Genomic DNA, 27,723 nt, shown 5'->3' with positions numbered 1-27,723 from the left:
CACATTCAGCCCAGCGAGGCGGGGTGCAGGGGTCCCTGTGGTGTGCGTTGGACAGGGTAGCCGTCCCTGGCGGGGGAGGGGGGGGTTCCTTCCCGTGCGGAGCCCACCCAGGCGGGATGGATCAGTTAGGACCCTGTCCCGGTGGGACTCGATTAGGATCCATGTCCTCTTTGGAGCCCTTGGATCGGGACCAGCACCCTCTGTGGGGCCCGACCAGTTGTGAACCCCATCTTCCCGTATCCCAGAGGGACAAGACCCCAATTGTCTGTGGAGCTGTCATGACCCTAATCCTCTATGGGGCTCTGTAAGTTACGATCTCCATTCCTCACGGGGATCCCTGTTCTCCGAAGGGACAGCTCTGTTGGGACCTCCTCCCTCCCCCCCACTCCCCCGTAGCGCCAGCCTAGTGGGGATCCCCGCCTTCCACTGGGGCCCAGGAGGAAGCCCCCGCCCGCCCCGCCCCGGGCATCGGTGCCTAGAGCCCACTGCATCAGGACCCATTCGCCTGTGCATCTCAGTGGTCAGAAGGCCCGGTTTCTCCAGAAGCCGCATCGGAGACCCCAGCCCAGAAAATAAAGCTACTGCACTAATGTTCCTGCGCGCTGGGGGCCTCACTCCAGCGCGGCACGCCTTCAGTGCGTAACCTAATACTGCCGCGGGTGACTCCGCCCCGGGTGACGTCACACCATCGCCCCGCCCTCTCCTCAATACCCTCCGGGCCTCCCAGAGAAAAGGGGCGCTTGTTCTTTCCTAAAGGGGCCTGGCCTTCAGAGGGCGGGACCCTGCATGTCTTGGCCTTCGATTGGACCAGCCCTCGCCATCGCGGCCTCGAGATTGGTCTCGAGATCGGTTTGTGCTCCTCTCCCCTCCCTCTTCGAGGCTTCCGCTTCCGGTTCTGACGGACGCTTCGGCCGTAACGATGATCGGGGACATCCTGCTGTTCGGGTAATTAGGGGGGCTAGAGGCTGGGGTAGGAGGGATAAGAGGGACAAGGGGAGGCCCAGGTAACCTCATTCTCCCTTCGCAGGACGCTGCTGATGAACGCCGGGGCGGTGCTCAACTTTAAGCTGTGAGTAGGCCGCTTTGGATCGCGGCTCCACCCAGGGGACCCGTAGACCCGCCCCCACGAGCGTGAGCCCGCCCCAAGTCGTAGGCCACGCCCCCAAGTCCCAGCCAGCCCTCTGGCCACGCCTCCTTCCTGGTCTGTCCTTCTGTGACCCTGCGCTCCATGGTGACTTGAAATCAAGACTTTTCGTTAACGGCGATCTCCCTTCTTGCATCCCGGAGAGCCTCCGGCCCGTCCCCCCAGAGTTCTTAGCCTTCCTTCGTACCCACAGACTAACCTCTCCACCTTGGTGGCTGCAGGCCTTGCTGTGATTGGCTGGTAGATGATGGTCCAAAGGGACATTAACCCCCCCCCCCCGAGGTCACCAAGTCCGCTGCAGGGCTAGAGCTGAAACGGTGTCCGAGGCCCTCTGAGCTGAGGGTCAGGGCCAGAGGACTGAGTGGTCTTTATGTCCCACCGAAAGTGGATACTGTCTGTTCCTCTTTGTAGGAAAAAGAAGGACACGCAGGGCTTTGGGGAGGAGTCGAGGGAGCCCAGCACAGGTAAGACCACCTTTCTGGACTCTGAAATTGGTCCATTCAGAGAGGACAATTTGTTCTTGCCAAGCCTTAACTCAATTTTCTTTTTAATAATCTGTGTGTGTGTGTGTATGTGTGTGCGTGTGTGATTGTGTGTGAGAGAGAGAGAGTTAGGCCTGAGGATGTGCTGTTCCTTTTGTTCACCTCTGTCGACCTTCTTTCTCCTGCTAACCCTTCCCGCATAAGTCAGAACTCATATAACTTCGTACAGTTAGAATTTTCCTTTATGTATGATACCATGTGGCTAATATTTGCCCCTCACACTTGCTCCAACTTGTTTTGGCCCATTTCTGTGCCCTTGTGGTGCCAGTCTTCCAGCATGAATGAATGAATGAATGAATGAATGAATGAATGAACGAACGAACGAGCAACTGAACAGCCTCACAAGTAGCCATTGCTTTCAGAGTACTGCAGACCTGTTTTTTCTTTTTTAATTAGATGCCAACATTAGCTTTCAAATAAATCAGATGTCACGTAAAAATTCAGTTGTCTGAATTTTCAAGAAAATTTTTCAAGGAAAATCTGAACATCCTACAGCTCAGGGTTCAAGCAACCTCTTGGCACCTGTTGGGTGAAGTTGAGAAAACCAGGACCCCGTTGAAGCAGGGCCTGGTGGCCTCTACTCGTCCCAGCCCCTCATCATGATATCATTTCACCTGCCTGGCCTCTGGAGGCCCTAGGTTTGACACTTCTTGCTGAATTTATTCATGTGACTGTTTGAGACATGAGACGTGTACATGACTACTGTGTCCATACATTTATTCATTCACCAAGCATTATTGAGCACCTGTCACATGCCAGCCACTGTGCTGGATGCTGGGGACACAGCAGGGAGCAGCCAAGGCGGTGGGTGCTATGATGGAGCATTGCGTAGGGACAATAGGAACCCTGAGGGGCAGTGAATTTGATGACAGTCTGACAGCTCCCTTTTACTGGGGGCCTACCTGGTGGCGGCTGCCCCCTTAGGTGCTTCCTATGGGTATTTCCCCTCCGTCTCCACCCCTAAAAGGTAAAGGGAATTTTCCCATTTTATAGGTGTGGAAACTGAGGTTCAGGCTTGTGGCTTGACTTGCTTGTGGTCACATAGTAAACCAGTGACAGCCTCTTGATTGGAACCTGGCTTTTTCGGACCCCGCAGGTTGTTACCCTCAGTCACTAGACCATCCATCCATTCATTCTTTCGTTCATACATCCATTCATTCAGCAGCTATATGTATATTGCTTACCCACTCTGTGGAAGGTACTAGACCAACTCCTGGGGCTGTGGTCTATAGATCTAAATCGGAGCTGGGGTGGGTAGGAGGTGGGAGGGCTTGGTGGTGGTGAGAGTGTCCACGATAAGGACAGTCACAACAGTGGCTTCCTTGTGATCAGGGGCTCTGTGCACGTCTCCTTCCAGCTAGTAATCTTGTGCTTGCTGCTGCTGCAGAAAATGCCCCTCTCCCTGTGCCTGGCTGACCCCCTGACACAGTAGTGGCTGCAGCTGTCTGGGTGCCAGGCACTGTGCTGAGGTCTTCCTAGTTGCCCATCACCCCCATTTACACAGGAGGAAGCTAGGGCATTTATAGGCCAGGGGCTGACCAAGGTCACCTGTGTGGAAGGGCAGTAAACTCCTGCCCAAGTTTAAGGTCAGAGCATATACACTTCCTCGAAGCGCTTAACCCCCGCTCCCCAGCACGGGCTAGGTTGGATGCCCCCTTTGTATGCTCCCATGGCACTTGTCATGGTGAATAATCAGGTGTGTGATTACTTGTTTAGTATTTGTCCTCCGTGTGAGCTCCTTAGGGCAGGGATGCCTGTCTCGTTCCTCCCTGTATCCCCTGCACTTGGCTGCTGCCTGGAACAAGTGGCCTTTAGTTAGCACCCGTTGATGGCAGGAGAGCCTGTTTTTTTGTTTTTTTGTTTTTTTTTGTTTTTTTTGATGCTGGGCTCAAGGAAGGGCCTTGCCGAGCAGTGCCTCTCAGACATGTTGGGGATGGACCCGCGTTTGACATCTGCAGTCTGGGCTGAGCTGCACGTGGCTGTCCCAGTGGGTTGAACAATACCGGACTCATCTAAGCTGCCTTCAGCAAGTCTGTGTGCTCATCTGGTGCTTGGATGACGCAGTGATGCCAGATGGCTGTCATATCGGGTGGCCGTGTAAATTTCTGAGCTCCTGCGTGGTATTTTCTGTACTTAATGGACAGCCGTGGTCTAGAGATGACATTTTGGGTAGCATGCTTGTAGGTTACCCTATCTGGACCCGTTCATTTCATTCTGGAGGATCAGTGAGGGAGGACGATTGACTTAAAACCCTGAAGGAGGGTTCTGGAACCCACATCTCTGGAGTCTCATCGTACCAAGCTGTTTCCTCTCGAAATGGGTTCTGCTCTGTGGCATCGGGGAACTAGAGTGAATCCTTTTTCAGCTGCAAACACTGAAAACCCAGCCAAAGGGTAAGGCAAGTTGAAACGTCCCAAGGGTAGGACTGTTCTCAGGCACACCTGGATTCAGGGCTCATACCAGCCGCCCTGCATGCAATCCTCTCCTTGTCCTTCTGGGTTGGTTTTACTCTCAGGCTGCTTGTTTTTACAAAGGTGACCCGAGAGCAGGGCTTGGCACATTTTTCTGTAAAGGGACAGATCATAAACATTTTAGGCTTTGTGGGTCATACCTTCTTTCTCTCTCTCTCTCTGTCTCTTTTTTTTTTTTTTTTTTTAGTGCTTATTTACTTATTTTGAGAGGGAGAGAGACCACGTGTGCGCACAAGCTGGGGAGGGGCGGAGAGAGAGGGAGACAGAATCCCAAGCAGGCTCTGCATTGCCGTCAGCGCGAGCCTGACGCGGGGCTGGAACTCACAAACTGGGGGATCGTGACCTGAGCCCAAATCAAGAGTCGGATGCTTAACTGACTGAGCCACCCAGGTGCCCTGTGGGTCGTACCTTCTCTGGTGCCGCATCTCAGCTCCGTTCCTTGAAAGCAGCCATGGCAAATCCAGGCATACTTTGTTTTATTGTGCTTTGCAGAGAATTTTGTTTTTTACAAACTGAAGGTGTGTGGCCACCCTGAGCGAGCAGGTCTGTTGGCACAATTTTCCCAACAGCATTTGCCCACTTTGTGTGTGTCGTATTTTGGTAATTCTAGCAGGTTTTCACATTTTTTCATTGTTCTATTTGTTTCGGTGATCAGTGATTATGACTTGCTGAGAGCTCAGATGATGGTTAACATTTGTTAGCAGTATTTTTTTTTTTTTTTTTTTTGAGAGAGATAGTGTGCTTGCACTCGGGGAGAGGGAGAGAGAGAATTTTTTTTTTTTTAATTTTAATGTGTTTATTTTTGAGGGAGAGGAGAGACGGAGTGCAAGTAGGGGAGGGGCAGAGAGAGGGGGAAACACAGAAACCCAAGCAGGCTCCAGACTGAGCTGTCAGCACAGAGCCTGACACAGGGCTCAAACTCACAAACTATGAGATCATGACCTGAGCTGAAGTCGGCCACTTTACCGACTGAGCCACCCAGGTGCCCCGGGAGACAGAGAATCTTTAGCAGGTTCCATGCCCAACTTGGAGCCCTATGGGGAGCTTGACTCTAGACCCTGAGATCATGACCTGAGCCAGAATGAAGAGTTGGGTGCTTAACTGATTGAGCCACCCAGGCACCCCAGCAATATATATATTTTTAAAGTTTATTTATTTTGGGGCGCCTGGGTGGCGCAGTCGGTTAAGCGTCCGACTTCAGCCAGGTCACGATCTCGCGGTCCGTGAGTTCGAGCCCCGCGTCGGGCTCTGGGCTGATGGCTCGGAGCCTGGAGCCTGTTTCCGATTCTGTGTCTCCCTCTCTCTCTGCCCCTTCCCCGTTCATGCTCTGTCTCTCTCTGTCCCAAAAATAAATAAAAAAACGTTGAAAAAAAAATTTAAAAAGTTTATTTATTTTCAGAGAGAGAGAGAGCAAGTGAAGGGGAAGGGCAAAAAGAGAGGATCCCCAGCAGATGTGGGGCTCGAACTCCCGAACTGGGAGATCATGACACAAGCCGAAACCAAGAGCCAGATGGATGTTCAACCGAGCATCAAGCCATCTATACACCCACCAATAATTTTTAAATTAATGCATTTACATTATTTTTTAGATGTAATGCTGCTGCATATTTAATAGACTATAGTATAGTGTAAACGTAACTTTTATTTGCACTGGGAAGCCAAAAAAATCATTTGACTTGCTTTATTGCAGTGGTCTGGAGCCAGAACCAAATCGACAATAGCTCTGAGGTTTATCTCCTATATATAAATGAGGGGGCATGGGTGTATTTTGATAAAACTTATCTATAGACACTGAAATACGAATTTTATGTAACGTTTGTGTCTCACAAAATACTCCTTTGATTTTTTTTAACCATTAAAAAGTATCAAAGATACTCTTAGCTAACAGGCCATATAGAAACAGGCGGGAGGGGCGCCTGGGTGGCGCAGTCGGTTAAGCGTCTGACTTCAGCCAGGTCACGATCTCACGGTCCGTGAGTTCGAGCCCCGCGTCGGGCTCTGGGCTGATGGCTCGGAGCCTGGAGCCTGTTTCCGATTCTGTGTCTCCCTCTCTCTCTGCCCCTTCCCCGTTCATGCTCTGTCTCTCTCTGTCCCAAAAATTAAAAAAAAAGATAAAAAAAATAATAACATTGAAAAAAAATTAAAAAAAAAAAAGAAACAGGCGGGAGGGGCTGGCTTTGGCCCATGGGCCACAGTTTGCCAATCTCTGACCCAAAGGACTGGGCTTACAACTTCCTAGCCCAGAAAGATGGACAGGAAGCAAATGCCACCTTCCCAGTGGTTGAGACAAAAAAATCTCAGGACTGACTCTCATTGGGTAGACTTGGGTCACATGTTCCCTCCCTGAGCCAATCAGAGGCTGGGGACAGGGTGCTCTCAGGGGTTGGTCAGTGGCAGCTACTGCCAGAATGCCAAGGGTCAGGGAGCAGAGGCGACCCACAGGGAAAGCCATGCTGCCCCCGGAACGTGGGGTAGTGGGATGGGGGTGGGCGGAAGCTGCAGAAGCACACTGCGGCGGTGACAGCAGACATGTGAGCCGTGCTTGTAAAAATGCTTTCTGCCTTTGCAGGTGACAACATCCGGGAGTTCCTACTGAGCCTCAGATACTTCCGCATCTTCATCGCGCTGTGGAATGTCTTCATGATGTTCTGCATGATCGTGTAAGTCCAGCCTGCCTGTCCCCTTCCATGTCATCCGCAGTGTCGTTCTCCAGATCGACCCACCTGGTGGTCGTTCCCTGTCTCCTCTGTCGGCGCTTTGGTGTCACGCTTTCTGCTTTCAAAACAAGAACTCTCCCAGGGTCTACACGGGTTAGACTGTGTCACTGTGGTCTAGGCCGGAGCGTTGACCGGAACACGGTGTTCTCCATGTCCTGGCTGTTTCTGGTACCTCAGCAGAGGCTGCCAAGAGATACCTTCCCTCGAGCCTTGGCCCTGTTACCTCTTGCCAGTGTTTAGTGTATGCTCGGTGTCTTGCCAGGGTGGAAAATGTGGCTTGAATGACCAGTGTGCTGCTGGGTCCCTGCTTCCTACCCTGCTGGAAGCCAGCAGAAGGGTTTCAGGCTGTTTTCTGTTTTCGTGCCCATTTTTCATTTCTTCATTAGGCTTAACAAATCTAATCGCATTGGTTTTCCTCCCAGCAGCGGGGCCTTAATTTTGATTCTGCTATTAATGAATTGTGAGGCTCCTAGTAAACAGACTCGGGAAACACGGTAGGAGAATCTGGCGTTTTGTCCATGCTGGGCTGGTCCCTTGCTTCACCCTAAAGACGGAGAGAAGGAAAATCAACTGTCCGGAATAATTGAGATGCAGAATTTAGGGTTGCTGGGGGGACCTTGTGCCAGTCCAGTGGCTGTTAGAGATGGACTCAGGACTTAGGAGATGGGGGGGAGGGGGGGTTCACTGTGTCACTGGAAAGTGTTTTAGAGCCCAGAATGAGGACCGCAATGTATGCCCAGAGAGGCCCTCTTTGGGAGCTCGGTTGAGGCCTGTCCAGGTACAAAGAGGGCTCGTGAAGAGCCCAGGGGATTTGCAGAAGAGCGTGGGAAGCATAACTACGATTCACAGGAGGTAGAACAGTGTTGCGGGTGCTCCTCCAGCCTCGGTCTTTCCACGTTCCCACCTATTCATTCCTTCATTCATTCCTTCATTCATTCACAACTATCCAGCACGGGCTGTGCCTTGGGCTTATAGCTGAGACCAAGACAGCCATAGTCCTTGCCACCAGTGAATGCACACAGTATAGCAGATGGGACAGGGACAGAAAACAAATAAATAGGAAAACCTCACTCATGAGGCAAATGGGAGGCTCTCAGTTTGGGAAATGGTCGGGAAGAGCCTCCCTGAGAAGTGCTGTTTAAATCAAAACCTAAAGAACGAGAGGCAGCCTTGCCATCTGCAGAACCGAAGAGAAGCACAGTAGCACTGGACGTAGCACGCGCGAAGGTCCTGGGGCAGGGGCGAGCTCGGTGTGTTTTTATCATTTTGTTCTTTTCTGTCCAGCGGCTTCATCATCCTTCTCTCCCAGCTAGCTTCCTTTACTGCTCCTCTGCTGGCCGGTGACCAGGATGGTAGTAGCCTCAGGCTCTGTGACGTTCCAGCTTAGCCCAAGGCTGGCTTAGTCTGTAGCCTAGTGTGCTGATTCTGCTTCCTGAGAGCAGAGCCTGATTGGCCTAGCGTGGTGTCACCCAGGTCCTACTAGATTGGGGTTGTCCTGGTGCCGGCAGAATCACTTAGGTTGCGTCAGGGAACCACAGCCCTTGGGCCATATCTATTTCCTGGTTTTCCTGATGTTTTATTGTCATGCGGCCACACCCATTTCTGTGACTGCTTTTGGTTACCGTGGAGCGCTTGAAACCTTGTGATGGAAACTGCCTGGCCTGCAAAGCCCAAACTACCTACAGTGCCACTTGCTACACAGGGAGTGTGCCGACCTCTGACCTAGGCCGGCTCTTCCAGTAGGGGCCACAGGGAGGGAAGATCTTTTTCAGAAAGGGCCCTGTCAGGGAGGCAGTGACCGGCTTTCCCAGGATATTAAAAAACTGGAAATCACCTCGGCTCCGGTCGTCATCCCGGGGTCGTGGGTTCGAGCCCCGCATCAGGCTCTGTGCCGAGCCTGGAGCCTGCTTCAGATTCTCTCTCTCTCCCTCTGCCCCACCCCCCCACTCATGTGCTTGCTGTGTCTCTCAAAAATTAAAATAAGGCCTTAGATGTGTTCAAAGTAACAAAGGCTTTTTAAATAATAAAAGCTGTTCTACTTTTGCTACAAAAAAAAGAAATCGAAACAAAAGTGGAAATCACCTAACTGTCCAAGAACAGGGGAATAGTCAGGTAATTCAAAGGACGCCCGTACGACCGTTGGTACCGTCACTGATGGTGTGCTAAAACTTCTGTCTACACAGGGGAGTGTTTTGAAAGCAAAGGCGGCTGGATGTCACTTAAATGCACACTCTGGCCTCAGTTGTGATTTGCACGCGGTAAACATTAAATAAATGCCTGAAGTGTGTGGGGAGACTTCCAGGCAGGGAGTTGGACGGATCTACTCCAGGCTGTCCGCAGACGTGACCATGCTCAGAGGTGACCATGCTGTGACCGCTCACGAGGTTAACAGGGCCTGAGGGGATGGTTCACAGTTCCCTGCACCCACTTCTGTATTGCATGAGCTGAGCTACTTTGGAAATTTTAAAAAGGCACGAAAAACTTGAAATACAGAGAGAAATGTGCCTGAAGGTTTAGGGACCGAGAGTATTACCGTCTGCAGCTTAACTTGGGAACACATCAAAGATAAGGGAGACAGATTGACAGGTACCCTGTACAGCAGAGTGTTAATTGCAGAATGGAGGTGGTGTATATGTGGGTGTTCACTGAACCGTTCTGTTAAGTCTTCTCTACGTTGCAATCTTCATACTGAAGTGTTGGGGAGAGGAGGACCGGGAGAACACGAGCGTGTAAAACCACGGAAAAGGATGAATAAGTACAAAAAAAGCGCAAGTTGGTGTTCACAACTCAGTGTTTTGTCGTATATTCACAGGGTTGTGAAACCACCACGGCCATCTAATTCTAGAACGTTTTCATCACCCCCGAAAGGGAAACCTCGGACCCATTAAGCAGTTCCTGCCTGTTCTCCCCTCCCTCCAGCTTTCTTTATGGATCTGCCTGTTCTGGGTATTTCGCATAAATGGAATCGCAACAGTGTGTGGCCCCTTCTGTGTCTGGCTTCTTTCACTCAGCGTGATGTCTCGTAGGTTCCGACATGCCGTGGCATGTCAACACTGCATTCCTTTCTGTGGCCAAAGAATAGTCCATTGTATGGCTGCGCCTCGGCTTGTTTTTGTATCCATCCGTTGATGGCTATCTGGGATGTTTCCATTTTTCGGCTGTCTCCAACATTGTTGATACAAACATTCGCACACACGTTTTCGAGGCTGTCTGGTAAATACCGAGGAGTGAGATTGCTGGGTCTTAGGGTCACTCTATATTTATCCTTTTGAGCTTCTGCCAGACTATTTTTTAAAGTCGCTGCAGTAGTGTGCCTTCCCACCAGGAGCGTCTGATGGTTCCAGTTTCCCCACACCCTTGCCAACGCTTGCGATTGTCGGTCTTTTTGATGAGAGCCGAGCCGTCTTAGTGGATGTAAGGGTTGATTTGCATTTCCCTGATGGTGAATGACGTCGAGCGTCTTGTCATGTGCCTATTGGTCATTTGTATATCTTCTTTGGAAAAATGTGTAGATCCTTTCTCCATTTCTTAGTTGGGTTATTACTGAGTTGTAAGAGTTCTTTTTACAGTGTGGATCCCAGTCCCTTATCAGATATGTGATTTGCAAGTATTTTCTCCCATTCTGGGAGTTGTCTTTTCAATTTCTCGATGGTGTCCTTTGAAGCACAAAAAAAATCTTAGTTTTGGTAGACTCCAATCTATTTCTCCTTCTGTCACTTGTGCTTTTTGTGTAATAGCTAAGAAATTGTTGCCTAGCCCGAGGTCATGGAGATTTAAGCCCAAGATTTCTTTTCTTTCTTCTTTTTTTTTTTTTTTTAAAGTGTATTTATTTATTTTGAGAGAGAGAGAGCATGCAAGCAGGGGAGGGGTAGAGAGAGAGAGAGAGGGAGAGAGAGAACCTCAAGCAGGCTCCACGCTGTCAGCACAAAGCCCGAAGCAGGGCTCAAACTCACAAACTGCAAGATCGTGACCTGAGCCAAAATCAAGAGTCAGATGCTCAACCGACTGAGCCACCCAGGCACCTGTAGGCCTAAGTTTTCTTTTAAGAGTTTTCTAATTTTAATAGTGAGGTCTGTGATCCACTTTGAGTTAATTCTTGTAGATGGTGTGAGGTAGGGATCCAGCTTCATTCTTTTGCATATGTCGTAATCCAGTTGGTCCTGCGCTTTCTGTTTTTTTTTTTTTTTTTCAAAAAAGCTTTTTATTTTGGAAAGAGTTTGGATTTATAGAAATGTCGTAAAGGTAACAGAGTTCCGTGTGTGTGTGTGTGTGTGTGTGTGTGTGTGTGTGTGTGTGTATTTTAAGTTTATTTTCAGAGAGAGAGAGAGTGCATGCGTGCACACACATGAGAGTAGGGAAGGGGTGGAGAGAGAGGGAGAGGGAGAATCCCAAGCACGCTCCACACTGTCAGCACAGAGCCCGATGCAGGGTTCGAACTCAGGAACCGTGAGATCATGACCTAAGCCGAAATCAAAAGTCAGATGCTTAACCAACTGAGCCACCCAGGCAACCCCCCACCATATATATCTTTTTAACAGCCCTGTGGTTTTCCCCAGTAAACCTCTATCATAACTTACATACCCATTCTCAACTTCATGGACATTTGTACAGTTTCCAGGCCTTCCCTGTTCAGGATTTCCTTCACTGGAATAACGTTAATATCTTTTTTTTTTTTTAATTTATGAAAGTCATCACTGACTGGCAGTAATAGAGAATGGGCTAAAATGTTACAGATTCTGATGAAGTAGATACTTTGTTAAATAGCTTTCTTCTTTTTAAAATGTACTGTTTGGGGGCGCCTGGGTGGCTCAGGCGGTTAAGCTCCGACTTCAGCTCAGGTCGTGATCTCACACTCCGTGAGTTCAAGCCCCGCGTCAGGCTCTGTGCTGACAGCTTAGAGCCTGGAGCCTGCTTCGGATTCTGTGTCTCCCCCCTCTCTCTTCCCCTCCCCTGCTCATGCTCTGTCTCTGTCTCAAAATAAATAAAAACATTAAAAAAAAATAAAATGTACTGTTTGGTAGTGTTAAGTATGTTCACGTTGCGTAACAGAAAAATCACTTACAAAATTATAAAGGATACAAAATAATCTTAATAGTAACATAAAAAATCTTCTGAAAGTGTTTTCAGAGCAATAGCTTTGCTTCGTTCGCATCTTCATGTACATTTCTGCCCTCCGACTTTTCCAGGCTGTTTGGCTCCTGAGCCCCAGATATACGCCTTCCCGGGAACCAGGAACCAGGAACCAGGAACCACCTTCCCAGATGCCGGGTCTCCCTTCCTCCGTTCCTGATGACTTCAAGAATGGTTTTGACTGGAAAACCAGCGATCTTCCCAGAAAGCCCAAGTTCGTGGTGGGTGGAAAAAAATGTTCGCCAAGCTGCACACGGTTTCCCAGCCACGTCATTGTTTTCTTTTCAAAGATCTTTTCACTTTGGTCTCTCCTCTGAAATGCTGACTACTGAAGGAGTTTGAGGAGGGCTTATGGAAGGGGAATGTGATAACATTGCATTCCCTACGGATAAAAGAACATGTCTAGATTGTTTTTTTAGATCGGAATTCCTCTTCCAAGCTTCCGCTAGAAACCCACTTCTGGATATTTCTCCGTTTATTTTTAACAACCATCCTTTTTGGTTCCAATTACCCAAGTTTTGAAAAAATCATTTTCATCCAGGGATCTGAAACAGAAAGGTTGGCTTTTGAGTTTGATGGAACCTCTTTACTGGACTGTATTTACGAATAACAAGCAAGTTCATTGTTGCTGGGCCTGTGTCCAAATTCCTTTCCTGTCTCGATGGGCTCTGCTTGGCCACTCAGTGCAGCTGAGGTCATCCCCAGGACTTTAAGGGTGAAGTATTACCGATTCCCATGGAAGAGAGGTACAGAGCAGGCAGATGTGGGTGTTAGGAGAAACTTCGCCTTGCCTTGAAGTCCTCTGTTAAAGTCACTTTTGGGGCCATTAATTGTATCATTTTCGGAACGAGGGTGCCGTCCATGGGGGGTATCAGGACCCAGTTCTCAAAGTTTGGAATTCCGGGTCTGATTTTCAAGTGAGTGATTTCAAGGTTGAAAAACAAGGAGCCTCACTCGAGGAAATCTAGCATTTTGCACAGAATCTTCATTGAAAGGGAGGCCTTTTATTGCCAAGACGAAATGCCGGTGGTCAGCACCCGGATCCTGCCGGTGTTTGATTTGTTCGTTGTGGTTTTTGAAATCCTGATTTGTAGGTAAACCTGACGGGAGGAAGAAGTAACCAAGTAAACCTGTAGACTTGCAGAACTGAGTCGCATTGAAAATAAAGCTCATTTCTAAAAAGGATCTTTTGTTTATACATTTTTTAACCAAGAAGTTAGTTGACTTCCAGCCCGAGTTGTTATGAACTACACTGGGGGGAACACTGAGAATTCATTTCGGAGGCTGTGAAAAAGTCAGAAAAGAGGCAATATTTAGGTTTCCCTTTTGAGATTTTGCGTGAATAAATGTGCGGCTGGAATTGGGCCAATGTGATTTTTGACCCGGCCACTCTTGGCAGTATAGAAAGAGCCGGTGACGGCAGCGGGGTTTTGCTAGACTCGGGTCAAATCCGCTCTCACTGCTGCTTTGCCAACGTCATTCTCCTTCACTGCTTGTATAATTTATTCCCTTGTCACACCCGGGCATGTGGTTTGTAAGTCGCTGGGGAACGTAGCGGCCGAATCGAGCTTCGCCCAGGCCTGTGTCCTTGTCAGCCAGAACAGATGTGCCGAGATCTTGCCTGGTCACTCATCAAGCCGTGTCAGTGGTGCGAGGAAACCTCGCCGCCTTATTCAGACTGGTGCTGAGGTTTCAGTGAGGAGAGGCATTCATATGTTATGGGGGTGAATCGTGCTCTGCGAAGAGAATGCTGTCATTGAGATTTTGTTTCAATAGTTGTATTTTTTTCCCCAGAGAACTGTTATCTCCTTGTTAAGCTCCCATCAGCATCGCTTCGGAGGCTGCTGTACCTTTTGAAAGTTGTGTCTCATGGATGTGTATCTTGAGGAAGCTTTTCAAGAACCCTCATTAACGTGAAAGATTATTGACGTTTGAGTTTTGGGTGCGTAGGGTTGCCCAGAATTTAAGCGCTCATGCTTCTGGGTCAGTTAGCTGCAGGTTCGAGTCGCATCTCTGCTCCTTGCTAGTGAGACCTTGGCTGCTTGCTTCCCCACTCCTTGCCTCAGTTTCCAGTCTCCAAAAGGGGTCTGAGGGTCCCATCTGCCTGGGGCGATTGAAAAGTTCAGCAAGCTTAAATGTTCGGTGTGGGTGTCCTCACTGCCTGCATTTTCTCTCCTTTGCCTACATTTGTGCACACACACCTTTAAAGAGCAATTGTATTGGTTTTGTTTTTATTATTATTTTTTTTGGTTTTCATTTTTTTATGTTTATTTAGTTTTGAAAGAGGGAGCGCACAAGCAGGGAAAGGGCTGAGAGAGAAGGGGACAGAGGATCCCACGTGGGCTCCATGCTGACAGCGGAGAGCCTGATGCGGGACCTGAACTCCCAGACCACAAGATCATGACCTGAGCCGAAGTTGGACGCATGACTGATTGAGCCACCCAGGCGCCCCTCGATTGTATGGTTTAAAAAAATTAGAGGGGTGCCTGGGTGGCTCAGTCGGTTAAGTGTCCGACTTCGGCTCAGGTCATGATCTCGCGGTTCACGAGTTCAAGCTCCACATCGAGCTCAGAGCCTAGAGCTTGCTTCCGATTCTGTGTCTCCCTCTCTCTCTGCCCCTCCCCCGCTAGTGTTCAGTCTCTCTCTCTCTCTCTCAAAAAATAAATACTAAAAAAAAGAATTAGAAACAGTTTTCCAGCATAGGAAACATTTTCCTATCTTCCTGTTGCCTTTCTAGCATTTTCCTTATATACAACGGTATACAGGCAAACCTTGGAGATACTGTGGGTTCAGTTCCAGACCACTACAGTAAAGCGAATATTGCAATAAAGCAAGTTAAGTCAAGTTTTTGGTTTCCCGATTCATATAACAGTTGTGTTTATAGACACTCTAGTCTAGTAACTGTACATTAAGCATCACATCAAAAAAAAAAAACAACCCCGTGCACTCGTAATTAAAAAACACTTGATGGCTAAAAAGCGCTAACCGTCATCTAAGCTTTCAGTGAGCCATAATCTCTGATCACAGATCACCGGAACAAATACACTAATAATGAAAAAGTTTGAAATGTGGTGAGAATTAGCACAATGTGACACAGAGACGTGAAGTGATTGGACGCTGTTGGGAAAATGGGGCCAAGAAGCTAGTTGCCACAAACCGTCAGTTTGTAGAAAACACGGCGTCAATGAAGTGCGATAGAATGAGATACATGCCTGGATATGATGTTGTTTGATGGTGGAGAAGCCAGCTTGGGTTCTGAGTTGCCAGACAGGCTCCATGGTGCTCTTTTGTGTGTGTGTGTGTGTGTGTGTGTGTGTGTGTGTGTGTGTAAACTTTTTTAAGTTTATTTATTTTGAGAGAGAGAGAGAGAGTATGCACACGCTAACGGGAGAGGGGCAGAGAGAGAGAAAGGCAGGGAGAGAATCCCAAGCAGGCTCTGCACTGCCAGTGTGGAGCCCAACGCAGGGCTCGAACTCACAGACCGTGAAATCTTGACCTGAGCTGGAACGAAGAGTCACACGCTTAATCGACAGGCGCCCAGGAGCGCCTGCACCGTGCTCAGTTTTAATTACTGCCTGGTGTCAGTAAATCTCTCTTTGACCTTGGCCCTCTTGTACGTGCTTTGAACTTGTACTTTGTCCACTCTGACAAATGCCACTGCTATAACCGTTGTGACCTTCGCTGGCTCCCTTCACCAGTGACTCTGGAGTATCTAGGAAGGCTGCATCATCCGGTCCACTATGGTAGCTGGAGTGGCTTTTGTTTGCTTTATTCTAAAGTTTCTTACTACCAACGCATGTTCATTGTAGATAAATTGTAATATACGGCTTTACTCGAAAGGATACAACTACCAATAATCACATTCCCGCAGAGGGCGTCACTCAAGGTACACATCTTTCTGGCTCTTTCTCTGTGCATGTGCATTGGGTATGGGGCATACATTTTCATGACATAAATTGTATCTTTGTGTGTTCTAGCCTGCTTTTCTCATCTGATGATACATTTCTGTATTTTTTCCTACAGTTACGGTTCTTTTATTTTTTTAATGTTTATTTTTGAGAGAGAGAGCGCGCACGCATGCATGCACATGTGCGGGGGAGGGGCAGAGAGAGGGAGAGAGAGAGTGAGAGAGAATCTGAAGTGGAGTTTGTGCTGACAGCAGACAGCCCTCCTGAATTGGGCCTCGAACTCACGAACCATGAGTTCATGACCTGAGCTGAAGCCAAGACGCTTAACCGACTGAGCCACCCGGGTGCCCCTGTGTTTTTTTTCTTTTTTCAGTTACCATTCTTAATAACTGCAAAGAAGTTATTGTAATGATGTGTCGTGATTAATTTAATTTGTCCCCAGCTGATGGAAACTTGAGTTGTCTCCGGGTTTTGTCTTTCATAAATAATATTGTGATGAACAATTTGGTATATCATCCCTAATGAATTTCGGGGTCACTTTTTATTTAAAAAAAAATTTTTTTTTAAACATTTATTTATTTATTTTTGAGACAGAGAGAGACAGAGCATGAACGGGGGAGGGTCAGAGAGAGGGAGACACAGAATCTGAAACAGGCTCCAGGCTCTGAGCTGTCAGCACAGAGCCTGACGCGGGGCTTGAACCCATGGACCGTGAGATCATGACCTGAGCCGAAGTCGGCCGCTTAACCGACTGAGCCACCCAGGCACCCCTCAGGGTCACTTTTTAAAAAAGATCCACCTTGGGGCACCTGGGTGGCTCAGCTGGTGAAGCATCTGATTCAGCTCAGGTCGTGACCTCACAGTTTGTGAGTTCGAGCCCCACATCGGGCTCACTGCTGTCAGCACAGAGCCTGCTTTGGCTCCTCTGCTGACCTCTCTCTCTGCCCCTCCCCTGCCCACACACACTCTCTCTCTCTCTCAAGAAAATAAATAAAACCATTAAAAAAAGGTAAAAGAAAAAGAGATCATCTTGACAGCTTTGAGCTGAGAACTCCAAAGAAAAACGAATCTTGGATAATTTGTGTCTTTGTTTGTTCATTTGTTCATACTGAGCGTAGCGTATGTTCCTATGTACAAGAACTGGGTTCTAGATCCCCATCAGCTTTGGCCGGGAGTGATCTCCGGCTGCTTCAGTTTGCTTAACCTGTTAATAAGGACGCGGTTTTCAGGCGCCACCCAGATAACTGTTTCTTCGTGAAAGCTACTGTGGTTGACATCACACCGGTTGGCTGTCTACCCTGATCCTGAGGGTTAAGGACCTTCACCACCATCTAAGTAAACTACTGCTTGCCCTGGAGCATGTTGCATGGAGTCACGGCCAAGGTGGGGAGCTGCACGTTGAGAATGAAAACAAGGCCACCGTTTGCAGCACCTGCCCTTTGAGTGGAACGTGTCCCTCGTTTGGTGGGTTTCTCGTTGCACTTCAGGTCCCGCTGTTCTAGAGCAGAGGTCAGGAGCTGTGGTTCCCAGGCAGAGCCCGGCTCGCCACCTGTTTTTTTGTAAATAAAGTTTTTATTTTCACCCAGCCACCGCCCTCCGGATAGGTATCGTCTAAGGCTGCTTTAGCTGCTCTCTTGCTACAATGGCAGAGATGTGACGGAGACCATCTGCCCCGCAGACCTGAAAATACTGTCTTTCTGGCCCATTCACGTGCCACATTTGCTGACCCTGGAGCTAGGGGATGATAGAGAATCTCAAGGTGCCCTTCCCCTTCCCCACCCCCGCCCCCCCACGGCCCTCGGGTGGAGTCATCCGCACACCTCGTGGTCTCGGTTTTCATAAACATTTTGCAAATATGTTTTTCGAATTTGCTGAAAATCGAGCCAGCCATTTTCAAGAGCTGTGCTTAATAGACCAAAATGGAATGTTATTCCTCTTGATAGTTTGGGGAGAGATGGCTCCTGGGCTCCCTGTGAATTCTCCCGAGTGGGAGCTCTTTCCGTGCAGCCGTGCAACGTGATAATGAGATCGGCTCTCCTCTGAAGTGGTTAGATTTGAAAAGCCAGTGAGGCTGTCATTAGTGAGGCATTTTCGTTTCATTTCAACCATTTCATTATCTCCTTCTTAACCAAATTTGTGTTTATGAAATATTTGACAAACCTCCCGATGTTTTCCCGTGTTGATGAAAGATGTGTGCTGTTTGCGTATAGAGCAGAAGGCATGGTATTTAAAAATTTTTTTTAACGTTTGCTTACTTTTGGGACACAGAGCAGGAGAGAGTGTGCACGGGGGGAGGTGCAGAGAGACAGAGAGAGAGAGAGAGAGAGAGACAGACTCTGAAGCAGGCTTCAGGCTCTGAGCTGTCAGCAGAGAGCCCGGCTCAGTGCTCAAACTCAGGAACCGAACTGTGACATCATGACCTGACCGAAGTCGGGCGCTTAACCGACCGGGTCACCCACACGCCCCAGCATGTTATTTTGTTAAAGAAAGATGTAAATTCTACTCAGGGGCTTGTTTTCATTATTCCCTTGATTTGCATTATTCCACAGAGAAAAGTGCTTGACTCTCTTCGAGCCCCTCTCTAGTACTCGAGAGTTGCTAGAAATGAGAGTTTGGTAATAGTGAGCATTCCTCACGGGAAATTGGGCGAAAGGGGTCTAGAACTAGTGAGAAATTCAAAGTCCACATTTTTCGATTAGAAAATTCTGTGTCTGTCTGTAGTTTTCTGTGTGACCTGTGGGTTGTTTTGGATGAGACTGGGGGTCAACAGACTGCCGCCCACATCCGGTTCACCCCCTGACTGCGTGGCCCGCCAGACAGAATGGTTTTTACATTTTTTTAATGGTCAGTAAAGGATCGAGAAGAAAATGAAAGGAAATTGTGCGTTCTTTGTCCATAAATAAAGTTTTATTGAAACACCGCCACGCCCATTCATTTATGTATCATCAGTGGCTGCTTTTGGGACAATGAGTCCTTGCGACAGAGACCATCTGGCCCGTAAAACTGAATATATTTACTGTCTGACTCTACAGAAAGGTTTGCTGACTCCCTAGACTAGACAGTGTATGTATTTTTAATGTTTGTTTATTTGGTTTGTGAGAGAGAAAAGGAGGGACGGGCAGAGAGAGAGGGGGAGAGAGAATCCTAAGCAGGTTCCTCACTGTCAGCAGAGAGACCAATAGGCTCGAACTCATGAACCGTGAGATCATGACCTGAGCCAAAATCAAGAGTCAGATGCTTAACCGGCTGAACCACACAGGTGCCCCTAGACAGTACTCTTTTTTTTTCTTTTTTTTTTTGAGACATCTTATGGGTGGTTCCTGTTGGCCTGCGTTTGGTTCACATTAATCGTTGTGGCCGTTCGTGGTAAATGTGGGCCACAGAGTGTGGAGTATGCTGGGGGAGTTGTAGAAGTTATTTTAAAGGGAATAAAGCTTTAGTGCATTTAATTAGAGTTTACTGTGAATCAGGGGAAAGAGTGGAAAAGATGGTTATGTTAGAAAGCAAGATGGAGGTCTGGGCCAGACCCAGGCTCTGTCCCTTACAGAGTGTAATGGGGGGCAGTGCATTGGCATCTTTGTACCCCCATGTCCTCATCTGTGATATGGGGACAGTGAGGGAGAGAGCCATGACACCTATAACGTGCCTCACATGCAGCAGACACTCAGTAAGTGGTGTTATTTTCGTTGCTGTCATTACTTTTTTTTTTTTTTTAATTTTTTTTTTTTCAACGTTTATTTATTTTTGGGACAGAGAGAGACAGAGCATGAACGGGGGAGGGGCAGAGAGAGAGGGAGACACGGAATCGGAAACAGGCTCCAGGCTCCCAGCCATCAGCCCAGAGCCCAACGCGGGGCTCGAACTCACGGACCGCGAGATCGTGACCTGGCTGAAGTCGGACGCTTAACCGACTGTGCCACCCAGGCGCCCCTGTCATTACTTTTTTTTAAACCTTTTTAAAATTTTTAATTTTAGAGATCGAGCATGAGCAGGTGAGAGGGGCGGCGGGGGGGAAGAGAGAGAGAGAGAATCCCAAGCAGGCTCCACGCTTATCAGTGCAGAGCCCGACGTGGGGCTCGATCCCACGACCCTGGGATCGTGACCTGAGCCAAAATCGAGAGTTGGACACTCAACCAACTGAGCCACCCAGGCGCCTCTGTCATTAGTTCTATGAAAAGATCTCAGGCCGCCTGGGTGGCTCAGTTGGTTGAGTGTCCGACTTCGGCCTGGGTCGTGATCTTGCGGTCGGTGGGTTCGAGCCTTGCGTTGAGCTTTGGGCTGACAGCTCAGGGGCTGGAGCCCTGCTTCGGATTCTGTGTCTCCCTCTCCCTCTGCCCCTCCCACTCTGTCGCTCTCTGTCTCCCAAAATAAGAAATTTAAAAAACAAAATTTTTTAAAGACCTTGATGGGGTTTTGTGAAGCCTAAATGAGGTAGTGTTGTAGTCACAGACCGGGCGGCTTAAAAAACCGACGGTTCCGGCGGCTGGGAGTCCCAGGTCAAGGTGCCAGCATGGTTGGCTCCTGGTGAGATCTTTCCCCTTGGCTTGCAAATGGTGGCCTTCTTGCGGTATGCTCACACGGCCTGTCTTCTGTGCACACGCATGTGCATCTCTCTTCCGACACGGACACCGGCCATACTGGATCAGGGGCCCAGCCTTACGACCTCAGTTAACCTGAGTTACCCCTCTCAAGGCCTTATCCCCACAGGTAGGGTTAACCCTCACTTTGGGAGTTAAAGCTTTCACGTGAATTTTGAGAGGGTGGAGCTCAGTCCACAATAGACGGTCAAAGGTCTGCCCTGTAGTAGAGGTTCAGGAGCAGTGAAGTCCGTGTGTTTGGCTAATAGTGTGCTTCGAGGCATTAAAAACTTCAGAGAACTCCCCGTGGTCCGGGAAAGCCGACCCTAACAACTGGTGCAGACGGACTATGTTTCCTGATGTTCCGTAGTGAAGTATTTGCATGTGAGTGGGATGATAGCTTTGACCTCAGCATCTCAGACTGTGATGTCCCATGAATCCCCTAGGGGTCTTGGCAAAGTGTGCATTTGGCATAGCAGACGGGGGTGGGAGGGGTGGGGGTGGGCCGAGGTTCCTCATTTCACCCAACTCCCGGGTGATGCCCGTACCGCTGGTCCCCGGACCACGCTTTGTGGCAATGATGCTGTGCGGTAGCCACTAGCCACACGTGGCTATTTCAGTGTCCATCTCAAATGAACTAAAATTAAAAACCCGACTGCTGAGTCAAGCGAGTAGCTACATTTCAAGTGTGTTTCACTGCAGAAACCTCGCATGGGGCAGCCGCGTCTGAAAGAGAGAGTGGTAAGCTTTCTTCATCCGGGGCCTTGTGGGAGTTGCCCTTGTGGCAACTATAAGATGTGCGGTCATATAGCCCTGGAGGTCAGAAGCCCAAAATGGTGTCTCAAGGTGTTGGCAGAGCTGGCTGCTTCTGGCGGCCCTCGAGGAGAATCTGTTTCCTCGCCTTGCCTGTAGCTTCTAGAAGTTGTCCACCTTCTTGGTCCGTGGCCCCGTCCTCCCTCCACCTTCCAAGCCAGCAGTGGCTGCTCTGGTCTTTGTCAAGATGCCATCTTTCTCCGATTCTGCTTTCTTCCCCATTTAAGGACGCTTGTGATTACGTTGCCCACCCCCCCCCCCCCACTGGGATTATCCAGAATAATCTCCTTATCTTAAGGTCAGCCGATTAGCACCCTTACTTCCATCTGCAACCTTAATTCTCTCTTACCATGTATCACAATTTGTTTACAGGTTCCAAGTGCTGTATTATGGCCAGGATCTCGTTGGGGGTGGGGTGATGTTATCAGGCCTAACACTGGGCCAGACAGTAAATACTTTTGGCTTTGCAGGACTACACAGTCTCTTTCTCAACTGTGCAACCCAGCCTTTGCAGTGTGAAAACAGCCAGAGACAGCACATATACAAACAGGCCTGGCTGTGTGACTTCTTTTTTCGTCTTTAACTTTCTTCTGGAAAATTATAAACACACAAAAAGGGAGACTAGTGCTTGATTTCACGTGTACCCATCAGGCAGTGGTTTTTATTTTATTTTTTTAACACTTTTTTTTAAGTTGACTTATTTGAGAGAGAGAGAGAGAGAGAGAGAGAGAGAGAGAACATGAGTGGGGGAGGGGCCGAGAGAGGGAGACAGAGGATTGGAAGGGGGTTTTTGCTGACAGTAGATAGCCCAATGCAGGGCTCAAACCCATGCCGTGAGATCATGACCTGAGCTGAAGTCGGACGCTTAACCCACTGAGCCACCCAGGTGCCCCAGGCCGTGGTTTTTATTTATTTATTTTTTCTAATTTAGTTTTTTTAACTACGAGGCACAACGAGGGGTGTCCAAAGGATCGCCGTCATCCCGTTTTTCCCGATGAGGAAATTGAAGGCCTATCCAGGGAAGTGACTTGCCCAAGGTCTCCCGGTGTCCTCAGCAGAGCTGACGTGAAGCCTCGTCCCCTGGCCCTTCTCCTGTGCTGCTGCACTGCTCCCCCCCCACCCCCCGCCCGCCCCCAAACACCTTTATTTGGGCTCATTCCACCTGCTCGCTGACGTGGATCTCAGGCCACCCTTATCCATAAGACGTGTCCGGAGGCCCGGGGCACCCGAGCCAACTCCGGATTCAGAACTTGCACTTTCCAGCAGCGTGTCCTATACGTGACACGATACCCCGAGGTATCTGGGCTGGCCGCGCTCCCTCATCAAAAAGTAACACTTCTGTAGCCAGACTTCGTAACATTCACACAGAGCTGGACAGACAAAGGTGGAATGGCCTCAGACAGCCTTTGTCAACCACACGGGCCTGGCGCAAACTTAAAGAAATTCTTTGGGCTTTTTGAGCTATGGGGTTTGGGAACGGCGGGGAGGGGATCGTGGGCCTGCGCTCCGAGTCGTTCCCTTGTCCCTCACGTGCCAGTGATGTTGGGGAGAGGTCATTGGTCCTGTTAGTGCCTCAGTTTCTCCGTCTGTGACAGCGATGGCTCAGGACCCGGTCTCGTCAGGACTTGACACTCCTCTCTGTATATATAGCCTGCAGTATTTGTAGGGCGTGTTTTCTAGAGCATCGCATTGCTTTCTGGGTTGAGGCACAACACTGTGCCTTTGTTTCTGACACATTCCATTGGCCAGTTTGGGCCTTTGACTGTGGCTCCTGTCTGCTCCTGGTTGCTTTCTGACATCAGTCCCTTGGCCCTTGTCTGCTCCTTGGGGAAGTGGCTTGCAGCTGATTTGGTTCATGCGTTTCTCTGCCAGTCTGGGACCCCTGAGCTTTGGGCTGCAGTCGTAATCCTGTCTAAAATCCAGTCATGTGACTTTAGCCAGGTCACTCCTCTGAGAAGCAAGGGCCAGGCCACCTGGTTGGATAGCTAGGTGACCAGTGTGCAGGAGTGGAGAAAACCCACTTAGGGATGGTGAGGAATAAGGCTGGTCGGGAAGATGGGCCGTTTATGTGTGTCACATTGTAGCATGTGATGTGTGTGCCGGTGAGGGGGCGTGGCTCACAAGGCCAGGGGTTTACGTGAGCCGAGGTCCCTGAGTTTTTAGAGCAGGGGGCAAGAAGATCCAAACTGTCTGTCGGCAAGACCATCTGGAACAGAAAAAGCTACAATAAATTGACTTTATCCTGCAATTCCTTTACTGAGGTAGAAAGGGTGATCTGATCTTATTTCTGGAGATGCTTAAAGAAAATGTTTATCAAAATCATTCACTAGAGCATTAGAACAGTTACTGATCTTATTTCGTTGCCTCACCAGAGTAACTGAGAGAATATGAAACCATAATATATTCTCTATATTTTGCCGTATAATATTTACATATGTATGCATATGTAATACATAATAGCCTCTAATCTAACAAGTGATTTAGACCACCTGGCCAAGTGATGAGATTATTTGAACATTTCAGAAACACAATTTTGGCAAATTTTTGGAGGTCTTTTTTTAAAAAAGGAAAAGGCAAGGGGGGCCTGGGTGGCTCAGGCAAGGGACGACTTCAGCTCAGGTCATGATCTCGTGGTTCGTGGGTTCGAGCCCCGCGTCAGGCTCTGTGCTGACAGCTCAGAACCTGTAGCCTGCCTCAGATTCTGTCTCCGTCTCTCTCTGCCCTTCCCCTGCTTGTGCGCGCTCTCTTTCTCTCTCAAATATAAACATTACATTTTTTTAATTAAAAAAAAAGGCGAGAATAATTTTATGACTGTAAGCCAAAAGCAGACAAAGTCAGTTTTACAGTTTCACAAGCGTATTTACCTGGTCTGCCTTCCAAAGAATTAAAGGTGAATGAAAGGGATCCGTAGGAGTGTTCCCGCAGCTACTAGAAAAAAGCATGGGCAGTAGTGGAAAAGTGGAATCAAAAGAGAGGCAGATTGATCCTTTATTTTCTTCATGCCTAAGTGGGTGTGTTAAGACTATGTGCACTGTGTTGTTTTTATGTGTGATTATTTGTTACCCTGTACTTAGCTGAAGGTCAGCGTAATAAAGAAGGTAATTAAAGCTTAAAAGAAAATCAGCTGCCTGGACGTGTGTGTGCAGCAGGTCAGAGGAGAGAACTGTCAGCAGGCGAGAAGAATGAGACAGGGCACGGGTTCAGGAGAGGACAGAAACACAGGAGACACACGGCCGAAGACCAACACCAGGCGGGAGGGGCCGAGGAGTTAAGTAGCCGCATCAGAAAGATTCCGTCTGGAATCCCAGCTGCACTGTTGGTGACGTGGCTGTGTGTGAGTCTCCTCCCCATTTAATTTTTTTCCTAACGTTTATCTATTTTTGAGAAAGAGAGAGAGAGAGAGACACACACAGAGCGCGAGTGGGGGAGGGGCAGAGAGGGAGACCCAGAATCCGAAACAGGCTCCAGGCTCTGACCTGTCAGCACAGAGCCCAATGAGGGGCTTGAACCCACGAACCGTGAGATCGCGACCTGAGCTGAAGCCGGACACTCAACCGACTGAGCCACCCAGGCGCCCCTCTCCTCTCTGTTTAAGCTCCGGATCTTCCTCATGTGTCCCTTGAGGTTACATTAGCAACCCTGTCTCTCTTAGCTAGTGCTGAGTAACAAATGACCCCAGTACTAAGTGGCTTAAAAACCTCTACTATTAGGAGTCACAGTTCTTTGGGCAGGAAATTGGCTGGGGCGCAGTGGAGCCAGCTCTGAGCCCCAAGAGGTTCTCAACTCACTTGCCTGGCACCTCACCTGAGTTGTCCCAGCCTGTTGGGGTTAGGCATATGGGGCTTGGTGTTCTCTGTCACCGGGAACCTTGTTCTCCTTCACAGAGGCCTTGGGTCACTAGCTCTTGCCAAAGTGCCTTTTAGCACAGCCACTAGATTGTGACATGGCAGCTCTATGCTCCCAGGACTGCAAAGGTGGATGCTGCTTCTCTTAGTTTCCTTTTCATGGCTGAATAATATTCCAGTGTGTGGATATACATCTCATTTATCTGTTCACCAGCTGGTGGACATTTGGTGTTTGTACCTTGTACCTGTTAATAGTCCTGCTGTGGACGTTTACCTGTACAAGTCTGTGAGTGTAGGTTTTCAGTGTTCTTGGGGAGATTGCTAGGAGTGGATTTGCTGGGTTGGGTGGTAACTGCCAGGCCTTCTTAAAGCTTTAACCTACACCGGGCAGAGCATGGTTCCACTGCATTCTCTAGAGCGAATTGTAGCACCCCTCCCCCCACTGCCATCAAGCGTCAAGAGGGGGAACTGACACAGGGGCCTGACTGTCCGGAGGGGTTCATCTGGGTCCTCATGTAAAGCCCTCAGTGTGGAACCTGACATGTAGCAGGGACTCAACAAATGTCATTCTCTTTATTACTAAGAAGAATTCAAAACTGGGGCAGTGGGCAAAATGCACACTGTTAGGATTTAGATGGACATCCGTCAGGAGGCCTGATGGCAAATCCACGTTCAGGATTTTGGAGATTACGGGCACGCTTCTGATTAGCTGTGTCCGAGTCAGAAGATGATGGCTGGAGGCTACTAGAGGTCAGAATAACCCCAGCACTGGATGAGAGGACGAGGACACACCACATCTTCATTCTAGAAAATGGGGAACTTCGGGCACAAATGTCATAAGAAAAATCACCTGGCATTCTGCCTGTCAGAGAGAACAGCTGTAAATATTTTGGCTTCTTTCGTTCCAGTATTTTTTCTGTGCATCATGTCCAAGAAGTATACATGTTTTCATAAAACCAAAATGATGATCGCAATATATATAGTTCATATATTGCATTTTAACATTTAATATGAAATCGGGAGCATCCCATGTTGTTCAGCACTGATTTCAGTGCCTAGATTATCTGTCATCGGTCTATACATCTTTTTATTTATCTATTTTGAAAGTGTCACGTACAGCGTGGTGAATTTCTACACGTTGCGTATACCATAAAACAAGACCACTACCCAGGTGGAGTTAGAGAACCTTGTGGTCCCTTTCTGTCCGTAACCTTCCCAATTGCACGAATCGACCCCTAATTTGTTTACATACTTTGCTTTTACTGAACACTTGGGTTGCTTCTAATTGTTTACCCGTACACATGATGCTGCCGTCTACTTCCCCATAGGTACACGTTTGTCTACATCTGATTGCTTTCTTTGGATACATTTTGGAAGTTGTGAAATACTGGGTCAAAGGGTATGAACATTTGGAATTGCTGCCCAGCATCTTTCGTAGTGTTCCTATCCGCAGTGGCTTTGCCCTCCCTGGTGCACCTGCTGCTCTGCTCAGACCATACAATTATGGTGTTGTATTACTGGGCCCCCAACGTGTTTCCTGTGCTTGGCTTCAAAACTAGATCCTCCAGAGCAGGCTCTGTGCCTGCATCCCCCTACTTGGACCCACAGTGAAATTATTTGTGTTCTCTTGTCTGTCTTTGAAGCCCTTGCTAAGAGCAGTGACCTTTCAGGGGACTATTCAAAACCAATTGAAATCAGTTTCACTTTTAGAATAAGCAGGACTTGCCGCAAAGCCAAGCAGAACTCTGAAGCCCATCTCCGAGATCACTGATAGGGTTGAAGGAACTAACAGAGGACAGCGTTTTTTAAAAATTCCCGCCAGATGTTAAATTTAGAGCGAACAAAGGGGTCCGAGTAGGGTGGTGGTTTACTCACATTTTTCCTATTATTCATCGAAGGCCTCACATAACCTTATTGGGGTAAGTCCAATAACTTTAAATTGCGCAGCTCCCAGGGGTGTAGGTGTCTAAAGGGGGTACAGCCTCCTTTCACTTCAGAAATGAGTCCGCTGGGCGAGCCCCTGCTGTTATTACTTGCCACCATGTGGTGTTGCTGTGGAAGATTGGTCCTAAGTAGTTGTGTGAACCGGCCTGCTCGCAGCTCCCTTCTGTGATGCCCTTGCTTATGCGGCTTGGGCCTACAGTAAAACGAGCCCACTCCCTTTACCTCCAAGCTTGGCTGAGGACGCTCTACGCTCAGGCTCCTAAAACTACCTTCCTGCCACTTCCCATGGCAAGGGCAAGTCATGGGCTCGGAGCCTCTTGCCCTTTGGGGAGCCACCTCACTAGGAGGTAAGGCAGCCTTTTCAGGGGCATTACAAGCACAAAATATCTTGTCTTCTCAGGACAGTGGGGTGGATGTCCTCTGAACCTAATTTAAAGGACACATTGCTGAAGAAGAACCATTACAGCAAAGCGGATTTACCCTGAGCCCTGCCTTTGTGTAACTGATAGGAGCCATTTCAAGTGTCTCTTGAAGCAGAAAGTCTTGCTAGGTGAGGGGCGCCTGGGTGGCGCAGTCGGTTAAGCGTCCGACTTCAGCCAGGTCACGATCTCGCGGTCCATGAGTTCGAGCCC

The 27,723-nt window shown here is 48.7% G+C and overlaps 1 protein-coding gene and 1 long non-coding RNA gene across 2 annotated transcripts in view; one reads left to right on the top strand and one right to left on the bottom strand.

Moving 5' to 3' along the window:
• Positions 1 to 810: 810 nt before the first annotated feature.
• SMIM7 (small integral membrane protein 7) lies at positions 811 to 13,189 on the top strand. Its single transcript, XM_040444828.1, has 5 exons — positions 811 to 945; positions 1,028 to 1,069; positions 1,556 to 1,608; positions 6,727 to 6,817; positions 12,061 to 13,189. Exons 1-5 carry the CDS (start codon positions 920 to 922, stop codon positions 12,074 to 12,076), a joined length of 228 nt encoding a protein of 75 aa, XP_040300762.1. The 5' UTR covers positions 811 to 919; the 3' UTR covers positions 12,077 to 13,189.
• Positions 13,190 to 16,824: 3,635 nt separating this feature from the next.
• The window catches only part of LOC121010954 (uncharacterized), a 13,436-nt gene continuing 2,537 nt past the window's right edge, over positions 16,825 to 27,723 (bottom strand). The window contains exons 3-5 of the long non-coding RNA XR_005781436.1: positions 24,167 to 24,230; positions 22,254 to 23,508; positions 16,825 to 16,835 (exon numbers count right to left, since the gene is read on the bottom strand). This is a non-coding gene — a long non-coding RNA (uncharacterized LOC121010954). The remainder of the gene's footprint in view (positions 16,836 to 22,253; positions 23,509 to 24,166; positions 24,231 to 27,723) is intronic.

Source organism: Herpailurus yagouaroundi, unplaced genomic scaffold (assembly GCF_014898765.1).
Source record: "Herpailurus yagouaroundi ecotype Mexico unplaced genomic scaffold, PumYag 193, whole genome shotgun sequence".
Lineage (NCBI taxonomy): Eukaryota > Metazoa > Chordata > Mammalia > Carnivora > Felidae > Herpailurus > Herpailurus yagouaroundi.
The sequence above is the reverse complement of the archived record's forward strand: the minus strand, read 5'-3'. Positions and strand labels throughout refer to the sequence as shown.

Coding starts and splice junctions, on each gene's coding strand:
- SMIM7 (XM_040444828.1), top strand. CDS start 920: ATGATCGGGGACATCCTGCTGTTCGG. Junction 1,070..1,555: donor GCGGTGCTCAACTTTAAGCT/GTGAGTAGGCCG, acceptor TCCTCTTTGTAG/GAAAAAGAAGGACACGCAGG. Junction 1,609..6,726: donor GTCGAGGGAGCCCAGCACAG/GTAAGACCACCT, acceptor CTGCCTTTGCAG/GTGACAACATCCGGGAGTTC.